The 19,908-nt window shown below is 33.7% G+C and overlaps 1 protein-coding gene and 1 long non-coding RNA gene across 3 annotated transcripts; one reads left to right on the top strand and one right to left on the bottom strand.

Moving 5' to 3' along the window:
• Window positions 1-495: 495 nt before the first annotated feature.
• LOC106767766 lies at window positions 496-3,034 on the top strand. The gene is made up of 2 exons (XR_001376178.2): window positions 496-740; window positions 2,746-3,034. It is a non-coding gene; the product is annotated as an uncharacterized LOC106767766 (long non-coding RNA).
• A 649-nt stretch (window positions 3,035-3,683) lies between these two features.
• On the bottom strand, window positions 3,684-13,730 carry LOC106766462 (probable xyloglucan endotransglucosylase/hydrolase protein 16). 2 transcript variants are annotated; one of them, XM_014651190.2, is made up of 4 exons: window positions 13,661-13,730; window positions 4,825-5,036; window positions 4,407-4,600; window positions 3,684-4,230 (listed from the first exon to the last, which is right to left on the bottom strand). In XM_014651190.2, the coding sequence occupies exons 1-4, from the start codon at window positions 13,728-13,730 to the stop codon at window positions 3,726-3,728; spliced, it is 981 nt and encodes a 326-aa protein (XP_014506676.1). In that variant the 3' UTR covers window positions 3,684-3,725. The 2 variants fall into 2 exon arrangements, with proteins under 2 accessions (XP_014506676.1, XP_022639463.1); XM_022783742.1 differs by lacking the exon at window positions 13,661-13,730 and having other exon boundaries at window positions 4,825-5,383.
• Window positions 13,731-19,908: the final 6,178 nt, after the last annotated feature.

Consider the following 19,908-nt stretch of genomic DNA (forward strand, 5'->3'; position numbering starts at 1 on the left):
AAATTTAATTATTTTTTGAAATTGAAACAATTATCTTACCATTTTACCCATTTAAATAATTTAAATTTAACTAACTTCTTCATGAAAGTTTTTTAAAAGACTGTAATGTGTTTAGAAAAAGTACTTAAGAACTAACTCTAATTACTTTTGCAGTTCAACATGAATTAAAGAAGTTACTTAAGAAAAAGTTTATACTTTAAAATAAATATTTATAAAATAAAAAATTATCTTATAATTAATTAATTAATTTAAATAAAAATATAAGATATTTTAATTATTTTTCATTCAAAATATTTATTAAAAAAAATAAAGAAAATATAATTATAAACAATTCAATATTAAGTCATATCTTAAGAATTATGTGTCATGAATATATTATTATCATGAATTAATAATGAACATTCTTACATATAATTTATTTCTTTTACTATCTTTTTTTAATATGTTTTAAATTCATTAGCCACAACATAACAGGAAGAAAAGACTATGGATGCACAGCACACAACACAATAGGAGTAAAGGTGGGGCTTTTCATTTTCAAACCGTATACATTACCTCGGAATTCGGAAAAAGAAAGAACCTCTCTCTCTCTCACACACACTTCTCTGTAATATAATGTCTCATCTGCCTGCACTCTCTTCTTATCTCTGCTGTTTGTCTTCAGATAATAAAAACTCACTTTCCCAATCCCATGGCATTTTTCATACCCATTTCCTCAACACGTGCTTTCTGGTCCAAAGGTTACTCTTTTCCCTCTCCTGCCGCTGTTTCATGCTCTCTTCTCATAGGGTTTTAGTTTTTATGTTTAAAGTACTTATCTTTTTTGTTTTTTCCTTTGAGTTTTAATACAAAGCTTCTTCTTTGCTTCTGAACTTGTTATGTCTCTGACTCAGCACTATCACTATGAGTTTATTACCATCATTTCTTATGTGAGTCTTCCTTTCGTTGTCAATGTGCTACTATACTAGTAGTTCTCCTCTTGGGTACCTTTATGTTGTTATTTTTTGTGCTTGAGCATACAGTCTTTTGGCCAAGGATTTGATGATCTAGTTTATTCTTAAGAATATTTCTTTGATTAGTATAGTGATTTAACTTAAGAGACGTGCTTATATGAATGTTAGGAAAAATACTGATGAGTATGATTTATCTTTGCTAATTAATGGATGGTAGGTAGAAAAGAAAAAGATTGATGAGTAGTATTTATCTTTGCTACTTAATGGAAGGAAGGTAGAGAAGATAAAGATTGATCAGTATTATATATCCTTGCTACTTAATGGATAGAAGGTAGTGGTTGAATAAGATTGTGTACGGCATCCATGCTCAGTATGTTTATATTTAGTGATTGTTTCTTTATGTTGCCTTCTGGAGAGTTCATCCGCATGTGGATATTGATGGAATATTTGTCCAAAATACAGCGTAATAGAGCAGAGATAAAAATGCTACTTTGTGTTGCAAACATATACTTGGTGGATGGATAATGCAAGGATTTCCAGGAGTGGGGCCTACTAAAACAAATTCTTTCTTCATGAATCCAATTTTTTCCCATTTTGTTTTCTCCAATTGTTCCATTGTATATGATCAAGTCCAAGATATACGTGATTTTGGGTAGTGGGAGAAAGTTTGGAGGGGATTGCAACTGTTATGTTTTGCCTATGTGTTTCCTTGAATGTACCCATGTATACTGATTCTGTCTCTTTTGCAATAAACATCACAAGCTTATTAGGAAATATTCTCATAGTAAATACACAATTTAACCAAGCTATTGCTTATATCTACCGTTTGTCTGTTAATACTTGGAGTTGGACAAAAGAGAAAAATACCTGAATGTGCAGAAAATCTTATCCATTATCAATTGAATAGTGTATGATCAACAGAGTAACGTGTCTTGAGTTAACTAGGAGATTGGTGTAGCTAGCGTACTAGGAGATGGAAGTTCACCTGAAAGGAATTCAAGAAAGTATATTTTTTTTCACTAGAAATTGAAATTAGTATTCATGAACAAAAATCGTTTATCATTCTGGTCCTTTAGGTGAAAGTTATTTCAAAAAGGGAAATAATGTGAAGAGACTTTTTTGATTGTAGCAAACACGCGCCAAGGATAGAGGATACAATGTAAAAAGTTCACAAACTGGTAATAGTGTTATACACATAATTGAACATGAAACCTTTTGTTGTGTGAAACAAAGCTGGATACTGATAGTGTGAACATAGAAGATGGTTCTGGTTGAGGTGGGGTGGGATTGAAACAGAGATTGGTTATGTGAAATAGGATTGAAAAACCTTAAATACAGTTGAGACATATGGAGGGCTACACTGGGATGAAAGATCTCCCCATGAATTCTACAGAGATTAAAAATTTCATTTTTTTGTTGCTGCTGACTGGGATTTTATTTTTATAGGGGCCAATTCTGTATGGCTAGAATCATTTTACTTAAATTAAATTTAATCTCTGACCTTCTATTGTGATTGTATGGCCAAGATGAATTTCTCATCATGTGTGTGTGTGCTCATTTGTAAATGTTTTGTTTTCTTCGTAATGTACTGGTTTTTCCTTTTGCTTTTGATGATATTTTATCCTTCTTTTTCTTTATCATCCTTTCTTTCATTATATTAATTTATTTTTTATGTTTTGTATGCAACAATCTGGCATTAGTTTTCTTTTCCCAGACATTACTGTTTTGATGTCCTCAACATTTTGTTTTACTTCTAAAAATTTGGCCCTACTACTTCTCATGAACTTTACAGGTTTGGAGAAATTTGTGGTGGATGGCACAAGGAATCGACCATCTTGTTTAACACATGAAAGATTTTTTGTCGCTTGAAGGTATTGGAGTTATGGATTGATATGCCTGAAGTTTGGAATAGGGAATGAAGCCATTGGTCCTAGTAGTTTAATTTATATGTAATATATTATTGAATTATTTGTACATTGTTTGATGTAGTCTGGATCAATCATTTGTTGTACATCAATTTGCTATATATAGTGGCCGCTTGAACTTTCCTACTTTAAATGCTTATAGTTTTTTTCTTTTAATTTCGTTGTTTCCTTTGTTAGGTTTGCTAAGTAGAAGAACCAACTTCTGACCTCATTTATGCCTTCACCCTTGCAGCTATATGTTTCCATACTAAGCAATTTTCCAGCATTCTCTGTTATTTGTTTCTTCATCACATAATGCAAATGATCCATGAGTTGTTTCCATATTCTCTAATATCCCCAAAGAATTCTTTTTGTGCATGAACATCCCACAAAGCAGATAAAAGCTTTCCATGCAACTTTCACACCAGTTAAGATTGTTGGAGTGTAGACTAGCTTGCTTAACTGGTTATTATGTGAAGTTAATTAACTTTTGCTAGAAGAAATTATTATCATTCTTTCTACTGAAATTTCGAAAATAGTTGAACGGTGTGAAACTGCAACACCAGAAAACTTTAGAAACACACTCTTTCAACAAACGTTTTTGAACAGTTTCATTGAATGGAATTTATTGAAAATCACAAAATTGTGAGGTATTATTACCCTATATTTAATGAATCTTTATTGATGTTACTGTTGTTGTAAAGCATCAATTATCATCCTTAAACTTGTAAAAACAGTTCAAATTGTATGATTGGAAAACCTTTAAAATGAAGAATTCACTTCGATTTAGTAATTTTACACTGTTTAGAATAGGAAAAAACAAGTAAATAAACAAATACAGTTATCAGTTCAACCAAGAAAAAGTAAATTAAGTTAAACTCAAATTCAACCGTGTATTTGAGTGGAACATTTGAATACACAAACTAAAAGAATCAAATAATCTAAAATTACTTATCCCACACTCAAGAGAATCAAGAAAGCTCTTGCATTCACGAGGTCGACCTTGAAGAAATCGCTTGTAATCTTTGCAGTAGTTATAAATCATGTAATACTTTTGCACCCATCTCAGACTTCTTCTACCATAAGCATCCAAATCATGAACTTGCCAAGTATTATTATGAGTAGTGGCAACTGAGTTTGAAGGACAGGAAGATGATCCTTTGGACCACACACATGCGTTAGCATCAAAATTCCTATAGTAAGCTTTGAAAGGAGCATAGGACCAATTGGTTTTCGCAAGCCCTCCTCTTGTTGCCCACTGATCTGCACACCATAGACTGGAGTACAGCCTCATGGGCTGGTTGCTAGCAAATGGAACTCCCCTGGATTCATAGTTGTTGAAGACTCTAATAGGGATGTTATCTACCAAAAAACTAGCCAAAATGTTGAAACATCTATCAGTGGAGTAGCTATGCATTACTGTGGAACAGAGATGCTTCTATGAAAATTTTCACTTTTGTTTTACTAAACATCTATAATTTTGTAAAGATAATAGATATAAATAGTAAAACATAGGATAAAAAGACAATGAAAGCTTTATGTTTCTTACATGATGCGTTGAGGGTTCCATAAAATTGTGTAAGTGTGGAAATGTTTTGTGGGGTCAAACCAAAGATAGAATTGCTGTTCTCTATTGCCTATACCTTGGGTGTAGATATTTGTGTGGACTATGTAGGGCTCTCCAGTGATGTTTCCCAGGAACTCAAAATCTATCTCATCATGATTTGGCCCTTCTGAAGATAACTGCATCACCATGCATGACACATAAATTCAGTAAGAAAAACAGCATAAAATATATACAATGTGATAAAACGCTTCTGCCTATGCCATGTAACAATAGATATATATAATCTTTTTGTGACCAAGATTGATATGCTTATTTAATGTTAGCTGGTTTAATGCAGACAGGGATTTCTCATATGATATGCATGAACAGAATCTGAGGACAGAAACTGAGGATTTCTCACATAATATGCAGTGACTGTGCCAGCTGAGTTACCAGAGACAAGCTTAATCTGCATGTCTATTCTTCCATACAGATATTCTGCCTTGGATCGGAAGCCAGAGCCAGACAACTGGTCTAGAGAAAGCATGAGAAAGTTGCTATCTAGTATCTTCAGACCATCTTGTTCACCCCAAGTGATGGCAATGTCTTCATAGAAATTACTCTCAGCAATAACTCCAAAGAGACACATCAAGTGATAGGCCAGCAATGGAGCTGAAACTCTCATATATGTCTCACGTATTGCCATATTTGGTTGAAAATCTTCTGATTTGAAGTGTGAGAAGATAGTCTCTTTATATGGAGTTTTTATAAGTGATAAAGACAAAATGATCTTTTGGTGCACTAGGACATTTCATTAACTGGTGAAGGCAAAATGGAAGGAAATAAGCTGGAAATTGGATGAATTCAGCTAATTATTAAGTGGGTTCCTGAGAAGGCCATGAATTAAGGATGTTGTAAAGGGCCAAACACATAGTAAAGGTGGAACCTTCACATATCATACTCAATTCAATCAAGTTCTATAAACGAATTTTAATCAAAAAGGTGATAATACCTTTGAGTATTTGTTACAATTGATTATTGATATACGTGTATAGTAACTATATGTATCTGGGATTGCACATAAGGGATTAGAGAATGTTCAAAACTTTAATCTGTTTTGAGGATTTGTTATTTCATACGCAAATCAACTGAATGAAGAGTGCAATAGCACCAAAAACACATGCTTAACTGGCTATGTCATGGCATTGATTCTTTAAGGAGCAAATATGTATATTGAGGTATAAAGGAGGTAATGTAATGACTATAGGTGGGTGGATTGAGAACTTGGCAAAGTAACTCAAAATAAGGTTACACGTGCACATTTGCATGTGATTTTTTCCTTGTAACTGATACAAGTCAAGCAATCTATTCGATTGCAAATCACCATCTTCATATCATCCAGAGTAGTGTAAGTGTAAGAGTTTAATTCTTATTATAATTTAATCAACATTTTATTTAATAAAAAAAATATTTAAATTAGTCACATTTGAGTTCTTTTTAAGCTATGTAATCAAAATATTAAGAAAAAAATCATTTTAAAATTAGAACAAAATAGATAATCTTTACTTTCCCCTCCATATTTCTTTTATCTCCAAAATTTATATTAATTGAGTTTCGTGCCCATGAGAAATTTGAATATTTTCAATTAAATCCTCACTAAATTTTTCTTGATTTATTAATATTTGTATATTATTCAATTGAGTGAATGTAATTTAATTTATCTGTTAATTGTGTAAGATGATTGTTATCGTGTTTCATAATCGTGTTTACTTATCTCTACATATTAAGAAAAATAATATAAATGACAAATAACTTTTATTAGAAAACATGCAAAATAATGAGATCATCATGTTTTCCTTTCAACATCATCACTTACATCAAGGAACTATTCACATCACAATTGATAAGACTATTCTTGTTTTCTAAAACATTGAAATGGTAACAATAAAAATCGCTTATTATTAACACAAAAGTAAAATACAATAAAATTACAATCACGACACTTCATAAACAATAAAAACTCAATTGAAAAATATAAATTTTTTAAATAGTAAATAAAAAAAAATCAATAAAATTTTTAAAGATACTCAAATCTATAATAAACTTAAAACTTAGTTAAATCAAATTTATATAAATAAAACAAGTCTAATCCCTTCAGACTTGACTTGTACATAATAAAATGACTTGTATCAATATTGACTTCACCATACTAGCTCCTTAAATCTGAATTAAGTGATTAATTTCTTTTACCTTTTATTCAATTAAACTTACTCTACTTTAATATTAAGTAAACTTATTCTCATTTCCATTATTATCTTTTATTCAAGTTTTCCAAACCCCAAAACTCTCCTTTTATATTAAAAATCTTCACAAATAAACTGTGAAAAGAAAAAGGCAACTTTCTCATAATATTATCTCATAAAAAAAGAAAAGTAATATATATATATATATATATATATATATATATATATATATATATATATATATATATATAAACTTAATGACTTGCGTTTCTAATTATTATTGTAAACTTCATATAACTCGTGATCTAAAAATAAAAGATTCGCGCTTTCTTTCCTTTCCCTTCCAAAACTCTACTACCAACCCCTTAAAAAGGAAAACAAAAGTGTACTTAATCAGTTTATTTTAAGTATTATTTATGTTCAATCCGACATGTTATCATCTCTGAATTCACCATTTATGCTACCAATAAAACCAACACATTCTACTCAATCATCTCAACACCAACACACTCTACTCAATCATCCCAACAACAACACTATGTATCATAGTCTCTTGTCACAATTATTCCTGTTGTTGTAAAAACAGGTTGGAACCCATGAGTCAATTCGACAAACCAATGAGTTTGGGTTGGATTGGGTTTTTAAAAAAATTAAAATTTCGATATGAGCTAGTTTTGAGTCTGACCTATTAAGAACCCGACTAACTGAAATTGAGTCTGTAGTGAGTTGGGTTAGTTTATCAACCTACCCAATTTCTTTAATGCCTTGTTCACTTAGAGGGATTTGGGGAGAGTAGTTGAATGGATTTGAGAGGATTTGAAGATTTTGTTGTTGTTTATTTGAGTGGATTTGGAGGTAAGTGAAAGTAAATTTGGAAGTAAATTTTTTTAATCTGTCACATAAATTAAATCATACACTAATTCTCACAAACTTTACTTCCAAATCCACTTTCACTTACCTCCAAATCCACTCAAATAAACAACAACAAAAATTATCTTCAAATCCCCTCATATCAATTCAATTACTCCCCCTCAAATCCCTTCAAGTGAACAAGACGTAAGTTATGAAACCCTAAAGGCTCTCACAAGTTGGTGGCTTTGTGCAAAACAATAACTATCAAACATATCCCACGAAATGTTTAACACACCTTTCATTTAAACTAAGTTTTAGATCCAACGCCTACATATTCATATATATGTTTCGTTACTTTTCTTTCTATCGGTCATCCCCGGGTTAATTATTGCTTACTAAAAATTAGAATTAATTTCTAGAATCAAAGTTTCATGTGTATGATTAAAAGTCCTTGCATATCCTAAAGGTTCAATTTTTATGGAATATTTCGTGTTTGACTTAGACAAAGTAATTTTAACTCAAATGGTGCTTATATCTCTTAGCTTTTATCAAAGTAATGATCTTTTTATTTAGCTTCACATTTGGTGATTATGAGCTTATTTTAGGCCGATTAAAAATGGTAGTGCATTACAAACCTTAAATGTGTATTTACCTATTTTTGTGTTGTAAAGGAAATTTTTTATTGATTTCTCTTATTATTTTTAGGTTTAATAGCTAATTTTGTCCCAGTTTCGTTGGCTAATGTCAATTCAGTCTCTCCTTTTAAAAGTGATTGGAATATGTCCATAGTTATTAAAATTTGCGTCAAATTTGTCCATTCCGTTAAGTATAATCAAACGGAGTTAATATATTGTTTTGTGCATGCTGACATGTTGCTTACTTACAGAAGATATGGTGTTTTATTAAGATAGAGCTTTTTAAATTGGGGGAAAAAATTGATTTAGGGTTGATTTCTACGAGATTAGGGCAATTGGAATTGTGCGAGAGAATATAGTTGTTGTCGCACTTGACCTACATTGCGAACATACAAATCGTGTATAGATCGTTCTACGTTGGATTTGGACACGCCTTTCCAGAAATTGTGTTCGTGGGTATTATGAAAAACGCTATTCAAAGGTGTGTTTATGGTAGCTTTTGTTTTGTGTTTGGTTGTTGTCGTTGTGGTTCCCCCATAAGTTTTGATTTTTGTATGCTTTGTCTATTTATTGTCCCCCATTATTTGTGCATTTTCTTTGTTTGTGTTGCATCATTGTGGTTGTGGTCCCCCTGATGGTGTGTGGACAATTTTTTTTATTCTCGTATTTGTGCTTTTGCTTAGTTTTACTTGTTTTTTGGGTAGATAACATTTGGGTTAAGCATAGATTAACTATAAACAAATTTTATATTAGTTTAGATGGCCAACTCAGACTTTGAAGTCGTGTTTCACCATGCAGGGAAATTTGATAATAATGGGACATTCAGATACCATAATGGTCAAACCACAACTTTAAACATTGATCCAGATCGATGGAGTTATTTTGAAATATTAAGCATTCTTAAGGAGATGGGTTATAAGAATGTAAAGAAGTTGTGCTATTCATTGGATCGTGGTCCTGTGTTAGAAGATTGTTTGGAACTGTTATCAGAAGACAAAGGTGCATGTCATCTAGTCAGTATTGTTATGTTGAATGGTCAAGCTCACGTTTATGTTGTACACATGGTGTGCCAGCCTTAGTATCTTCTAGAGTTGGAATACTCCTCTCAACCCGAAATTGAAAGACCTAGTGGTGAAGCAGAAGTTGAGAGAGAGGGTGTATGGAAAAGCAAGTTGAGATAGAGGTTGGTGAAGCTGAGGTTGAGGTAGTGGATGATGCATAGGTTCAAGTAGTGGGTGAAGTAGAGGTTCAGACAGTGGCTCATGTATAGCCTGATGTAGAGGCTGAAGTAGAAGTAGAAATTGAGGTAGAAGTTGAAGTTGAGGCAGTGGTTGATGTAGATGTTGTGGTAGAAGGCGAGGTAGAAGTTGAGGCAGAGGCAGTGACTGATGTACAACCTTAGGTACAAGTTGAGGTAGAGGGAGTGGCTGAGGTAGAGGGTAATGGTGTGGAGGGACAGGGTCAGGTTGATGTACAAGCTAATGAGTATGATGTTAGAAGTTGAAATGGGTCTGAAGAGGATGTCTTGACTGACGATGGAGATGAAATGTGATATATTTGAAGCTACTAAGCAAGTAGAAATTAGTGGACCTAGGGGTTTATCAGAAAGTGATTGGGAATATGGGATTTTGAACAATGTTGTTGAAAGTAACAACACAGATGGTGATAGAGATGAGTATGGGGATTTTGGGGTTTTTTCAATGCCCAAAAGTATGAAACAATATAAATGGAAAGTGGGCACGTATTTCCCTGAGAAAAAAGATTTTACAGAAGATATAAGAACGTATGGAGTAAAGAATGGAAGAAAATTAAAAGTTTATAAAAATGACGAAAGAAGAGTATGTGTCAGATGTTCTGGGGCAAAAGGAAAATGTCCATGGCATGCATATTATGCATATAAGGCAGTTGAAAATACATGGCATCTGAGGAAGATTATAGATAAAAACACATGTAGTAGGGAATTTAACATCCGTTTAATGACTTCAAAATGGTTGAGTGAGAGTTTAGAGAAGACCATAAAAGAGAATCCTAATACTAACATGTATAACCTCCAAAGCAAAGTTTGTAATAAGTGGAACATTGGTGTTTCTCAGTCTACAACCTATAGGGAAAAAGCAATGGCTTTTAAACAAATAGAAGGTGATTTTAAAGAATAATATAAAAGACTCTATGACTATGCAAATGAGTTGCTTCGGTCTAATCCTGGTTCAACTGTCAAAGTTAAGGTTGAACCTAATGAGGACAATCTAATATTCAAGAGAATATATGTGTGTTTCAAGGCCGGTAAGGACGACTTCGTGTTTTGTAGGCCTATTATAGGTTTAGATGGTTGTATCTTAAAAGGAAAATATGGAGGTGAGTTGTTAACTACAGTTGCAAAAGATGAGAATGAGAAAATGTGTCCTTTGGCATATACTGTTATGGAGGTGGAGAATAAGGACAGTTGGGGTTGGTTTTTACAATTGCTCACTAATGATCTTGGTGGTGTGGAGCTTTTTTCAACTATTGCATATATTTTAGATCAACAAAAAGTGAGTAACGTAGCCCATTGCTTTTTTTTTTATCTTTGAAACCTTCATGTGTTTTATTTTAACTTGTATAACTTTATGTTTTTACTTTGATAGGGACTTGGACCAACATTACAAGAACTTCTCCCTGGTGTGGAGTAAAGGTTTTGTGTGCACCACATTTATGCTAATTTTAGGAAGAAATTTCCTAGCCAAATTCTAAAACATCTATTATGAAAGGCAACATCATCAACACACCCTCCAAGATGGGAGACAATGATGAGAGAAATTAAAGATGTCAATCCAGATGCGATTAAATACTTGTTAGCAATTCCACCAAGGTATGTCAACCTGTAACATATATTTAAATCGATTCTTCAAATTTACTTTTGTTTGTTTTTCCTAGTTGATAATTTCACTTGTTATTTGTTTAATTAGATTTTGGTCACGTTCAAGCTTTACAGGTAAAGCTATCTGTGACACCTTAGTCAATAATATGCCTGAAGTTTTTAATAGTGTCATATTACATGCAAGAGGTAAGCCCATCATCATAATGATGCAAGGCATTCATATGTACCTTATGAAGATATGGGTAACAAATAGGTAGAAAATAACTACATTTGAAAGTTGTCTTTGCCCAAAAAAATTAAAAAAAGATTTGAAAAGGAATTGTGCATGACTAAATTTTGGATACCTAGGTATGTGCACATCACTACATCAGAATTTGGATTTCATTATGATGTTTTAAATATTTTACTTTAAATACTGATTTAATTTGCTTATCATTGCAGTTGGTCAGGACAAAAAAATTTTGAGGTCAGACACACTTCAATGATTGGTGATAAGTATGTGGTTGACATAGATAAAGTGGAATCCAGCTGCGGAAAGTGGACTTTAACAGGAATCTCATGTTGTCATGCACTAGCTGCCATGAATTTTTTGTATATCAATGGAGAAGACTACATCCCAAATTGGTTTAGAAGGTCAACATACCAAGAAACATACATTCCAATGATATACCATGTCAACGATCATCACCTATGGGAAATGACTTCTCAGCCTGATGTTTTGCCTCCACCTAAAATGGTGTTACCTGGTAGACCACAAAAGAAGAGAAGGCTAGAGGCTTGGAAGCTAAAGAAGGATGACACACAACTAAAGCAAAATGGAACTCGTAAGAGATGTTCCATATATAGACGTCTTGGTCATAAAAGAAATACTTACCCACAAGGTCCTCCAACAAACCAATCTCAATCAAGTCGGCAACCTGAAACACAACCAACTACAGCACCAAGTTAGCAACCTAAAACCCAGCCAACTACAACACCAAGTCAGCAACTTGAAACCCAACTAATTATAGGACCAAGTCAGAAACCTAGCCAACTATAGGACCAAGTCGGCTTACTCAATATAGATTTGAACAAACACAACCATCTGCAACATGAGTTTAGAAGTTATTTAGAACATTCACATGTATTTTGAACACCTTAGTCACAATATTGACAACTTTAGCTTAAGTATGGTACAACCAAATATTGGCTTCTTTGTAAACATTGACATGTATTTTGAACTTAATTTTGAATTGGGTATTTTGTAAGATGTGATATGTATTTGGATTATAATCTGAATTACAATGACAGGGATATGCTTCTTTGTTGTGATGTATAATACTCATGTTACATGTACTCGTCTTTGATAGTCTAGGTGACACTGAGGACTAAATCTAACTTACCTTGATCTTTGTCAGTCCAGGGTACACTTACATCATGTGATTACAATAATCTTATGTGGTCAAAGTCTATAAATGCACTTCTTCTTACACTTATTTCGTCATGCTTTAAAGTTTTTTATTTAGTGTTGCTTTTGTCCAATGCACATTCTGAAGCCACAAATTTATTACACATTCATTTCCTCTTTGCTTTTCAAATCTCATTTCAATTACAATGATTGTGCTTAAACCACTTCCTTTATTTTTTTTGTTAGTTATAATGAGGATGACACACCACTTTCTCATTTTATTGTAATTTCAATCTAAAGTTCAATTAGCTTATTATCTTGTATATATCAGAAAAAATGTATATTCAAACAATAAATTCAGATGCACAAATTCACATTTCTCATTGATTTCAAAACATCATATTACAATAAGGCCAAAGTGCTTTTCACAACAACTGACTACTAGAACACATCATGGACTTTTAAACAAAATACAAAGAAGGATGATTCTAATCAACCCCATAAAACATAGAATCCAAATCAACATCTTCTCCCTTTTATGAAAACCCATAACAGATTTCTCCATGCTATTAATCTTTCTCCTTTGCCTAACAATAATACTACCAACATCATCTACATTATCTTCATTACGCCACTTAAAGAAATTGCATCATTGAAGTTCTTCATTTCTTGTCCGTTGTTCAAAGTATCTAATCATTAACATTTCATTAATCACCAGAACAAATTATCACAAAAATTAAACTACAAACCTTGTAATTAGGGCAACCTTAGAATTGCTTCCCCTCATTCTTAACTATTTTTGCCACTCTCAACACAACAACCTCCCCACAATGGCATATTTGGCTTCCACATCCTCTGGATGTACCACCACGAGAGCTCCCTGTTAACTCATTGGCAAGTGTACCAAATCGTTCAAGTAATAAACCGGTAAGACCGTATATCGTATCCCAAGAGACTCGAATAACACTTTACTCTATCGTATAATTATCTAACTAATTTAGACTAACGAATGATTCCATTTAATATGAATTGGTGCAATGAAAATAAACATAATGCAAAAGTAAAAGATTGAACTTCTTGTGGTCAAAACACTAAAAGATGAGATGATTATAAATGATATGGAATTGAGGTGTTGGAGAATGATTTCAACTATTAAACTCTCATGCAAATGCACATAACTTCTTCTTCAATCAAATGCTCTTATCAACCTACTCATTTACTCAAACCCAATCCCTTGGTGAGAGAGCCTAGATTTACTTGTTAAATCTCAATCCCTTTGCAACCCAACAAGTTCATCTGTATTAAGAGAAAAGGTTTAAGAGAACTAAGGGTCCAAGCTCTATCCCTAGACATAATCTCCCTTAGGTGTTTAGTCCAGTTCAAGGTTCACACAACATTTCCCAACATTAAGCAAACTCTAGAATCATGCTATGGTTGATCAAGTCACAACAAGCTTTAAGCAAAGGAAATAAACACTAGCAAATAACGAAAGAAGCTTATATTCATTCAAAACAAGTGCATTTACAAGTGAGTTTCATAGTTTACATCTTTTCCCAACAAAAAGAACTTAGCTCTCCAGAGAGCTTGAACTTACAATGGAAAAAAGTGGAAGAGATGAAGACCCAAGGAAGGAGAAATGAGAGTTCCCACTACCCAAAGTCAGCTCCCATAGGTCCAAAGGGGTGTTTTCGAGCTTCAGTCGCTAAGAAGATGGTACCCTCGTTGCATGTGAGCCTTAAATAGGTATAGGGTGCCATGTCAGCAAAAAGTTACGCCCAACCCCCTTCTCTGGGGCGCCCGGGCGCCAAGATTAAGCACAAACAGAGAAGCAAAAAAGCGTCCAGCCCCCTTCAGGGGCGCCACATTTTGGGAGAATCAGCGAATCAAAGGGTGCCCACCCCTCCTTTGGGGCGCTTAGGCGCCAAAATTTGGCAAAAATGCAAACTGAAGGGTGCCCAGCCCCCTTTTGGGTCGCCTAAGCGCCATGTTTGCAGAGAAACTTCTCCAAAACTTCCTTTTTTAAGGTCTTCCTTGGCTCCCCACTCTTGATAGTTTGAATGCTCTTCCAAAGCACACGAAGTTCCTACAAAATTTGAGAAATTAGTGATGAAAATTGGTGTGTGTGTGTGTGTGTGTGTAACCTAAGCTGAGGTTATTCACAAAGTTAGATGAAAGAGAGGATTAAGCATCTTTCAAGCTTCAAGAGAGTTGTTTTGATAAGAAAATTGCACCATATATAATGGTAAGAATTATCGTTATCACACTCCTATCCATTTCTTTAATCTCCACAATGGTATCATCCTTTTCTTCGATCTCATCTTCATTGCATCTGAAATAATTTTACCCATCAAATTTTTCACTTCCACTTTGTTCAAAAAAACAACAATGACACAACCTTCAATAATATTACAAACAATGATTTTTGTTTTTATAAAACAAAGTATAGCTTCCATGGATTTTATCTCGTACTTCAGACAAACCTAAAATTATTTCCTCCTAATTTTAGCAATTATTAAGGCTAATTTCTTTCCAATATAGTAAATGAGTGTTACACCTAAACTCTTCAACCCATCACCACAACGAGAAAAGACGTTAAGGTTTTACATTCCGCAATCATTACACATGCAAGACGAACACGATTGGTCCCAAGACATGCCTCACTTACTCCAAGCAGAATGTGGAAGACAACAACCAGTCCTACTCGGTCCTTCAGCCTAATTGTTTTCCTTTGAGGGCGTGGGAATGAGTGGCATCGAGTGTTGGGCCAACTGGTCCTGTCAACCGACATCATGCTTGACCCTTGGTCTTATGCCTTCTTTGCATTTCTCTGATCAGCTCCATTGGATCTTGTTGGTCTCCTATGTTTCTTGTGGTCACCATTGGATTCCTTCTTTCATCCTCGGGCCCTACGGTGGGCACAAAAAGTTTTCGGTTTTTGGAGTCAGTGTTAAGTCTTCTTTCACGAATTGTCTCTAAGTTCCAAGCTTAGGATAATGTTTTGACTTCAGTTCTCTTCTTTTATCGTTCGACTGAATCCGGTGCTACTTGCAGAAAATCCTCTTATGCCAAAGTCAATGTTTGTCCAAGTGTTGTAGCAATAAATGCGTAATAAAAGTAACAAACTACTGGATATCAAACTTGTATTTATAAATTTTGGGATCAACTTTTAATTAGTGCTCACTTAATTCTGACCCAAACAATAATAATTTGACTTAGGGTTAATGTAATTAGTCTTGTTAATTTTGTCTGTAGTCCGACCAATCGAAGGACCATATTGTATAACAATCATCTCTAATAAGATCGAAAGAGTTATTAACGGCTTGGTCCATTGCTGACCGAACTACCACACTATATAATATACAATATTTTTAAACTGTAATTAATATTTAAGTTTTTATATCTATATTATCTATCTTTTATTATATAAGTGTACACATTTGTTTTCATTTTTTTCCTTTAGATAATTATTTTTTTTAAATTAAAAAAATCATTTGTCAATTTTACCGTTTAAATAACTTTTTTTAATCAAATTGTAAGAAATATTTATATTCATTTTATAATTATAATGATAATAATAATTTTATTATTTGTTATCATGCAAACACTCGTAATACTATTTTTTAATGATAATTATTCAATTCAGAATATTTTATTTTTGAAATTCAATATCTATTACTTATAGGTTTAATTGCTTCTTTTGTCCCTAGTTTGGTTGAAGTGTGTCAATTTTGTCCCCATATAGAAAAAAATTGTGTTAATCAAGTCATCTACGTTAAATACAAACTAATGGTGTTAAAAACTTAAAGTGAGTTTTGAATAATAACCACTTCATGGGTCCAATCCCTGATATTACAGTGGATAAAGTGAGTTTTGAAAGCAATGATTTTTAACGAAGATGACTTGATTGACACAAATTTTTTCTATATGAGGACAAAATTGACATTTTTTTAAAAAGGGAACGAATTTGACACACTTCAACCAAACTGGGGACAAAAGAAGCAAGTAAACCTCACTTATATTATATAAATACTAATTACATATAAATCTATATTGCATATCACAATATTATATTTATTTATTTATTTCTTTAAGCATAACATAAATATAAAACTATCACTGTCAAAACAACAACGAATACAGTTATAACGCCTTAAATTAAACAACTCATTTTTAAAAACAAAGAAATATTGAGAAACGAAAAGCCAATCTATCAAATAATATTTTCTAGGTTAAATAGATTCGGTGGTCCTTATTTTTTTGCTGGTTTTCTTCAAGTAGATCCATGTATTTTCAAAATAATCAATTTGGTTTCTGATTTTGAAAAATTAGAGCAATTAAGTTCATTCCGTTAACTTCTCTGGACGGGGTTAAAAGGGTAATGATACATAGACAACATTTTTTGACAACATTTGAACATCATCATACGTGTCATTGTGTGATTGGTCCAAATGACAGAATGACACCACCATGGACCAATCACACAATGACACGTATGATGATGTTCAAATGTTGTCAAAAAATGTTGTCTAAGTATCTTTATCCGGGTTAAAAACCATGCTTGGTGGTAGGAGGAGGTGTCATTTTCGAAAAAGTTGTTCATAACCACTTTATGATGTGGCATATAACCACATTTCTTACCTTTTTACTAAAGATCTCTACCCAAACCTAGCGTCACCATCCCCCTACCATATTCACTTTGCGATTCCCCTATCTGATTGTGCTACCAACATCATCTTCTTCATCTCCTTGTTACCCCTGTAAAGGAAAAATGCAAAGACCCAATAAGAAAAAACCTCTCACACACAACCTCTGATTCCTTTCCTCTGCAAAAATAAAAACCACCAAAATCGGTCTTGCGTAGCCCAAAAAGCTCCAACTCACTCACTTCCTAGCATCCACTAGATCTCCCATCATCATCTCGTCAATCCATTTTAACACACTATCATCATCATAGAGTCAACATAAATCTCACATAGAACATCACAGAATGAAACCAACCATTTAAAATCAGATTCAATGTTTCGATTTCGTGAGTTTTAGAGTAATACAAGGGAGGGTATATCCATCAAATTTCACCCATGAACCAGTTACCAACAGACACTGAGCATGTACACCTCGCATATGTATAACATAGATTGTTTGTCAAGGATTGGATTCCATCTGCCGTAAAGTTGCTTTCGTCCCAAAGAACATGATAATGAGCATGACGACTTGTACCCTGCATCATAAAACAAACAACATTACAGCTTTAGAGCTTCTCTTCTTAACCCAACAAAAAGATTAATGTTTCAGTACTTCCAACAAATGCAGAACATTATCTCTCACAAACCCTTTTAACTATCTAAGGGGTATCAAAACCTTGCAAAAAAAAAAAATATTTTGCTTCATAATCAACATTGTAATAATAAAGCTCAAATCTTCTTCCACCTGGATACCGACATGACTATAGAGATAAAAATCAAATTTTGTTGGATGACAGATTTTAGAATCCACAATAGTCCCTGAGAAAAAAAATGATCTAATTAGACAATCACTTTATATGAGGCGATGATGCGACAACGAGCTTCTTCTCGCGACGGAAGATGCGGAGGATGAGGCATAATGGGGGTGATGGTGTCGCGGCCAACGGTAACTCCGGTGGGACGTGGCGTTTCCGGTGACGCCAAGATCGGAGAGGATGGTTGTGCGGCGGCTGGGTTCGAAGAAGTGGTTGTGCGAATCCCAACCCTAGGTTGGATGGAAAGAGTTAGACGTTGTGAGTTTGGGAAGTGTGTGTTGGAAGTGAGGTGGAGAGAACTGAATAATTTAAGTCCATGTCATAAAATGGTTAGTGCCAGTGTTTCAAAAATGACATCTCCTCCTGCTAGGAAGCACAATTTTTAACGTCGTCCAGAGAAGTTAACGGAATGGATTTAATTGTTCTAATTTTTCAAAATCAGTGACCAAATTGATAATTTTGAAAATACAGGGACCTACTTGAAGAAAACTAACAAAAATAGGAACCACCGAATCTATTTAACCTATTTTCTAATCCTAACATTTTCTTATAAAAAATAATTAAAATTCTTACAAAGATTTTCATTCAAGAAGTGTGTATAATCTTTTATGTTTTCCAACTACAAAAATAAATAATATACATTTTTTATGATAATATCTTTTTAATGAGTGAGTTAAAAAGAAATTGGAAGAAAAAGGAACTAATGTTCTTAAAGATAGAAAAACGTAAATAAAAATTTGGACAACAAAACACCGAGACAAAAATATATTTTGAATACTCATTAAAAAATAGGCTTAATATCCATGATGGTCCCTATTTTCGTCAAGTTTGTTCACTTTGGTCCCCATGTTTTTTTTTTCTGTTCAATGTTGTCCTAAATAGTGTAAATTTTGTTCAATTTGGTCCCTTTTGCTAACGTCGTTTAAATCGTTAACGGCCAACTGTCTAGTTGTACAATCAATGACACATCATCCATGACACGTCATCATCATTTCCTACCTCTAGAAACCCTAATTTCCCCTTACACAAAAACCCTAGCCACCACCTAACCCTAACCACCGCCGCCACGGTCACGACCAACCACCATCTTCTCACCTCCATCATTTTCTCTGTCCAACAACCACCAAAAAACACCACCCATGGCCACCTACCAGCACCTTCATTGGCGCCACCCGTGCATCCAAAAACAATCACCACGAAACCCATTATCGTGAATCAAATGAACCCAAAACAAAAAACCCCAAGTTCAGAAACCCTAACATTCCCAATTTGAACCTTCATCCCCCACTTCGCAAAACCTATACCAGCAGGGAAGAACAAAATCCCTAACCACTCGCAAAATAGAGAAGAACCAAGAATTCCCCAAATCAATTTTGAAACGAAAATCATACATTCCAATTTACAAAAACCAGATAACACAACAAAAACCCCCAAATCGAAACCCTCAATCGCTATGGTGGCAGCGCGAACTGGGAAGAAGATGATGGTGAAGGCACATGATGAAGATGGTGGTGCGTGGAGGTGGTCATGGTAATGGTCTTCTGGGTTTCGTTTGCAGGTATGTGGTGATTGCGGTGGTGGCCTGAGGGTTTAGGTGTGGCGGCGCTAGGGTTAGATTTTTAAAAAGAAAGTAGGGTTTCTATTTTTGGTTGGGTTGAAGGTTGAAGAAGATGGTGATGTGGCTTTATGTTTTGTAATGAATGAAGGTTATTCAATCTAGTCCTCATTTCTGTTAATTATTTCCTAATGTAGTCCCTATGATGATGACTAATCTAGCCCACGTCAGAACATAAATGACAGTTCACTCTCTAATTGCACATGTGGAGATCTGACCGTTAACGATTTAAACGGCGTTAGCAAAAAGGACCAAATTGAACCAAATTTATACACTTTAGGATAACAGTGAACAGAAAAAAAAACATGGGGACCAAAATGAACAAACTTGACGAAAATAGGGACATCAGGGGTATTAAGCCTAAAAAAATATTTTTGATAGTTTTTTATTAAAAACATTTTAATTTATTATATAATTAA

This window comes from Vigna radiata, chromosome 7 (assembly GCF_000741045.1).
Source record: "Vigna radiata var. radiata cultivar VC1973A chromosome 7, Vradiata_ver6, whole genome shotgun sequence".
NCBI classification, from domain to species: Eukaryota; Viridiplantae; Streptophyta; class Magnoliopsida; order Fabales; family Fabaceae; genus Vigna; species Vigna radiata.

What these genes read in the sequence shown, in the direction of transcription:
- LOC106766462 (XM_022783742.1), bottom strand. Translation starts at nt 5,109, where the DNA reads ATGGCAATACGTGAGACATATATGAGAGTTTCAGCTCCATTGCTGGCC. An exon ending in GCACAGTCACTGCATATTAT is followed by an intron (nt 4,601 to 4,824) that starts GTGAGAAATCCT and finishes ATGGTGATGCAG; the next exon opens with TTATCTTCAGAAGGGCCAAA. An exon ending in TGGAACCCTCAACGCATCAT is followed by an intron (nt 4,231 to 4,406) that starts GTAAGAAACATA and finishes CATTTTGGCTAG; the next exon opens with TTTTTTGGTAGATAACATCC.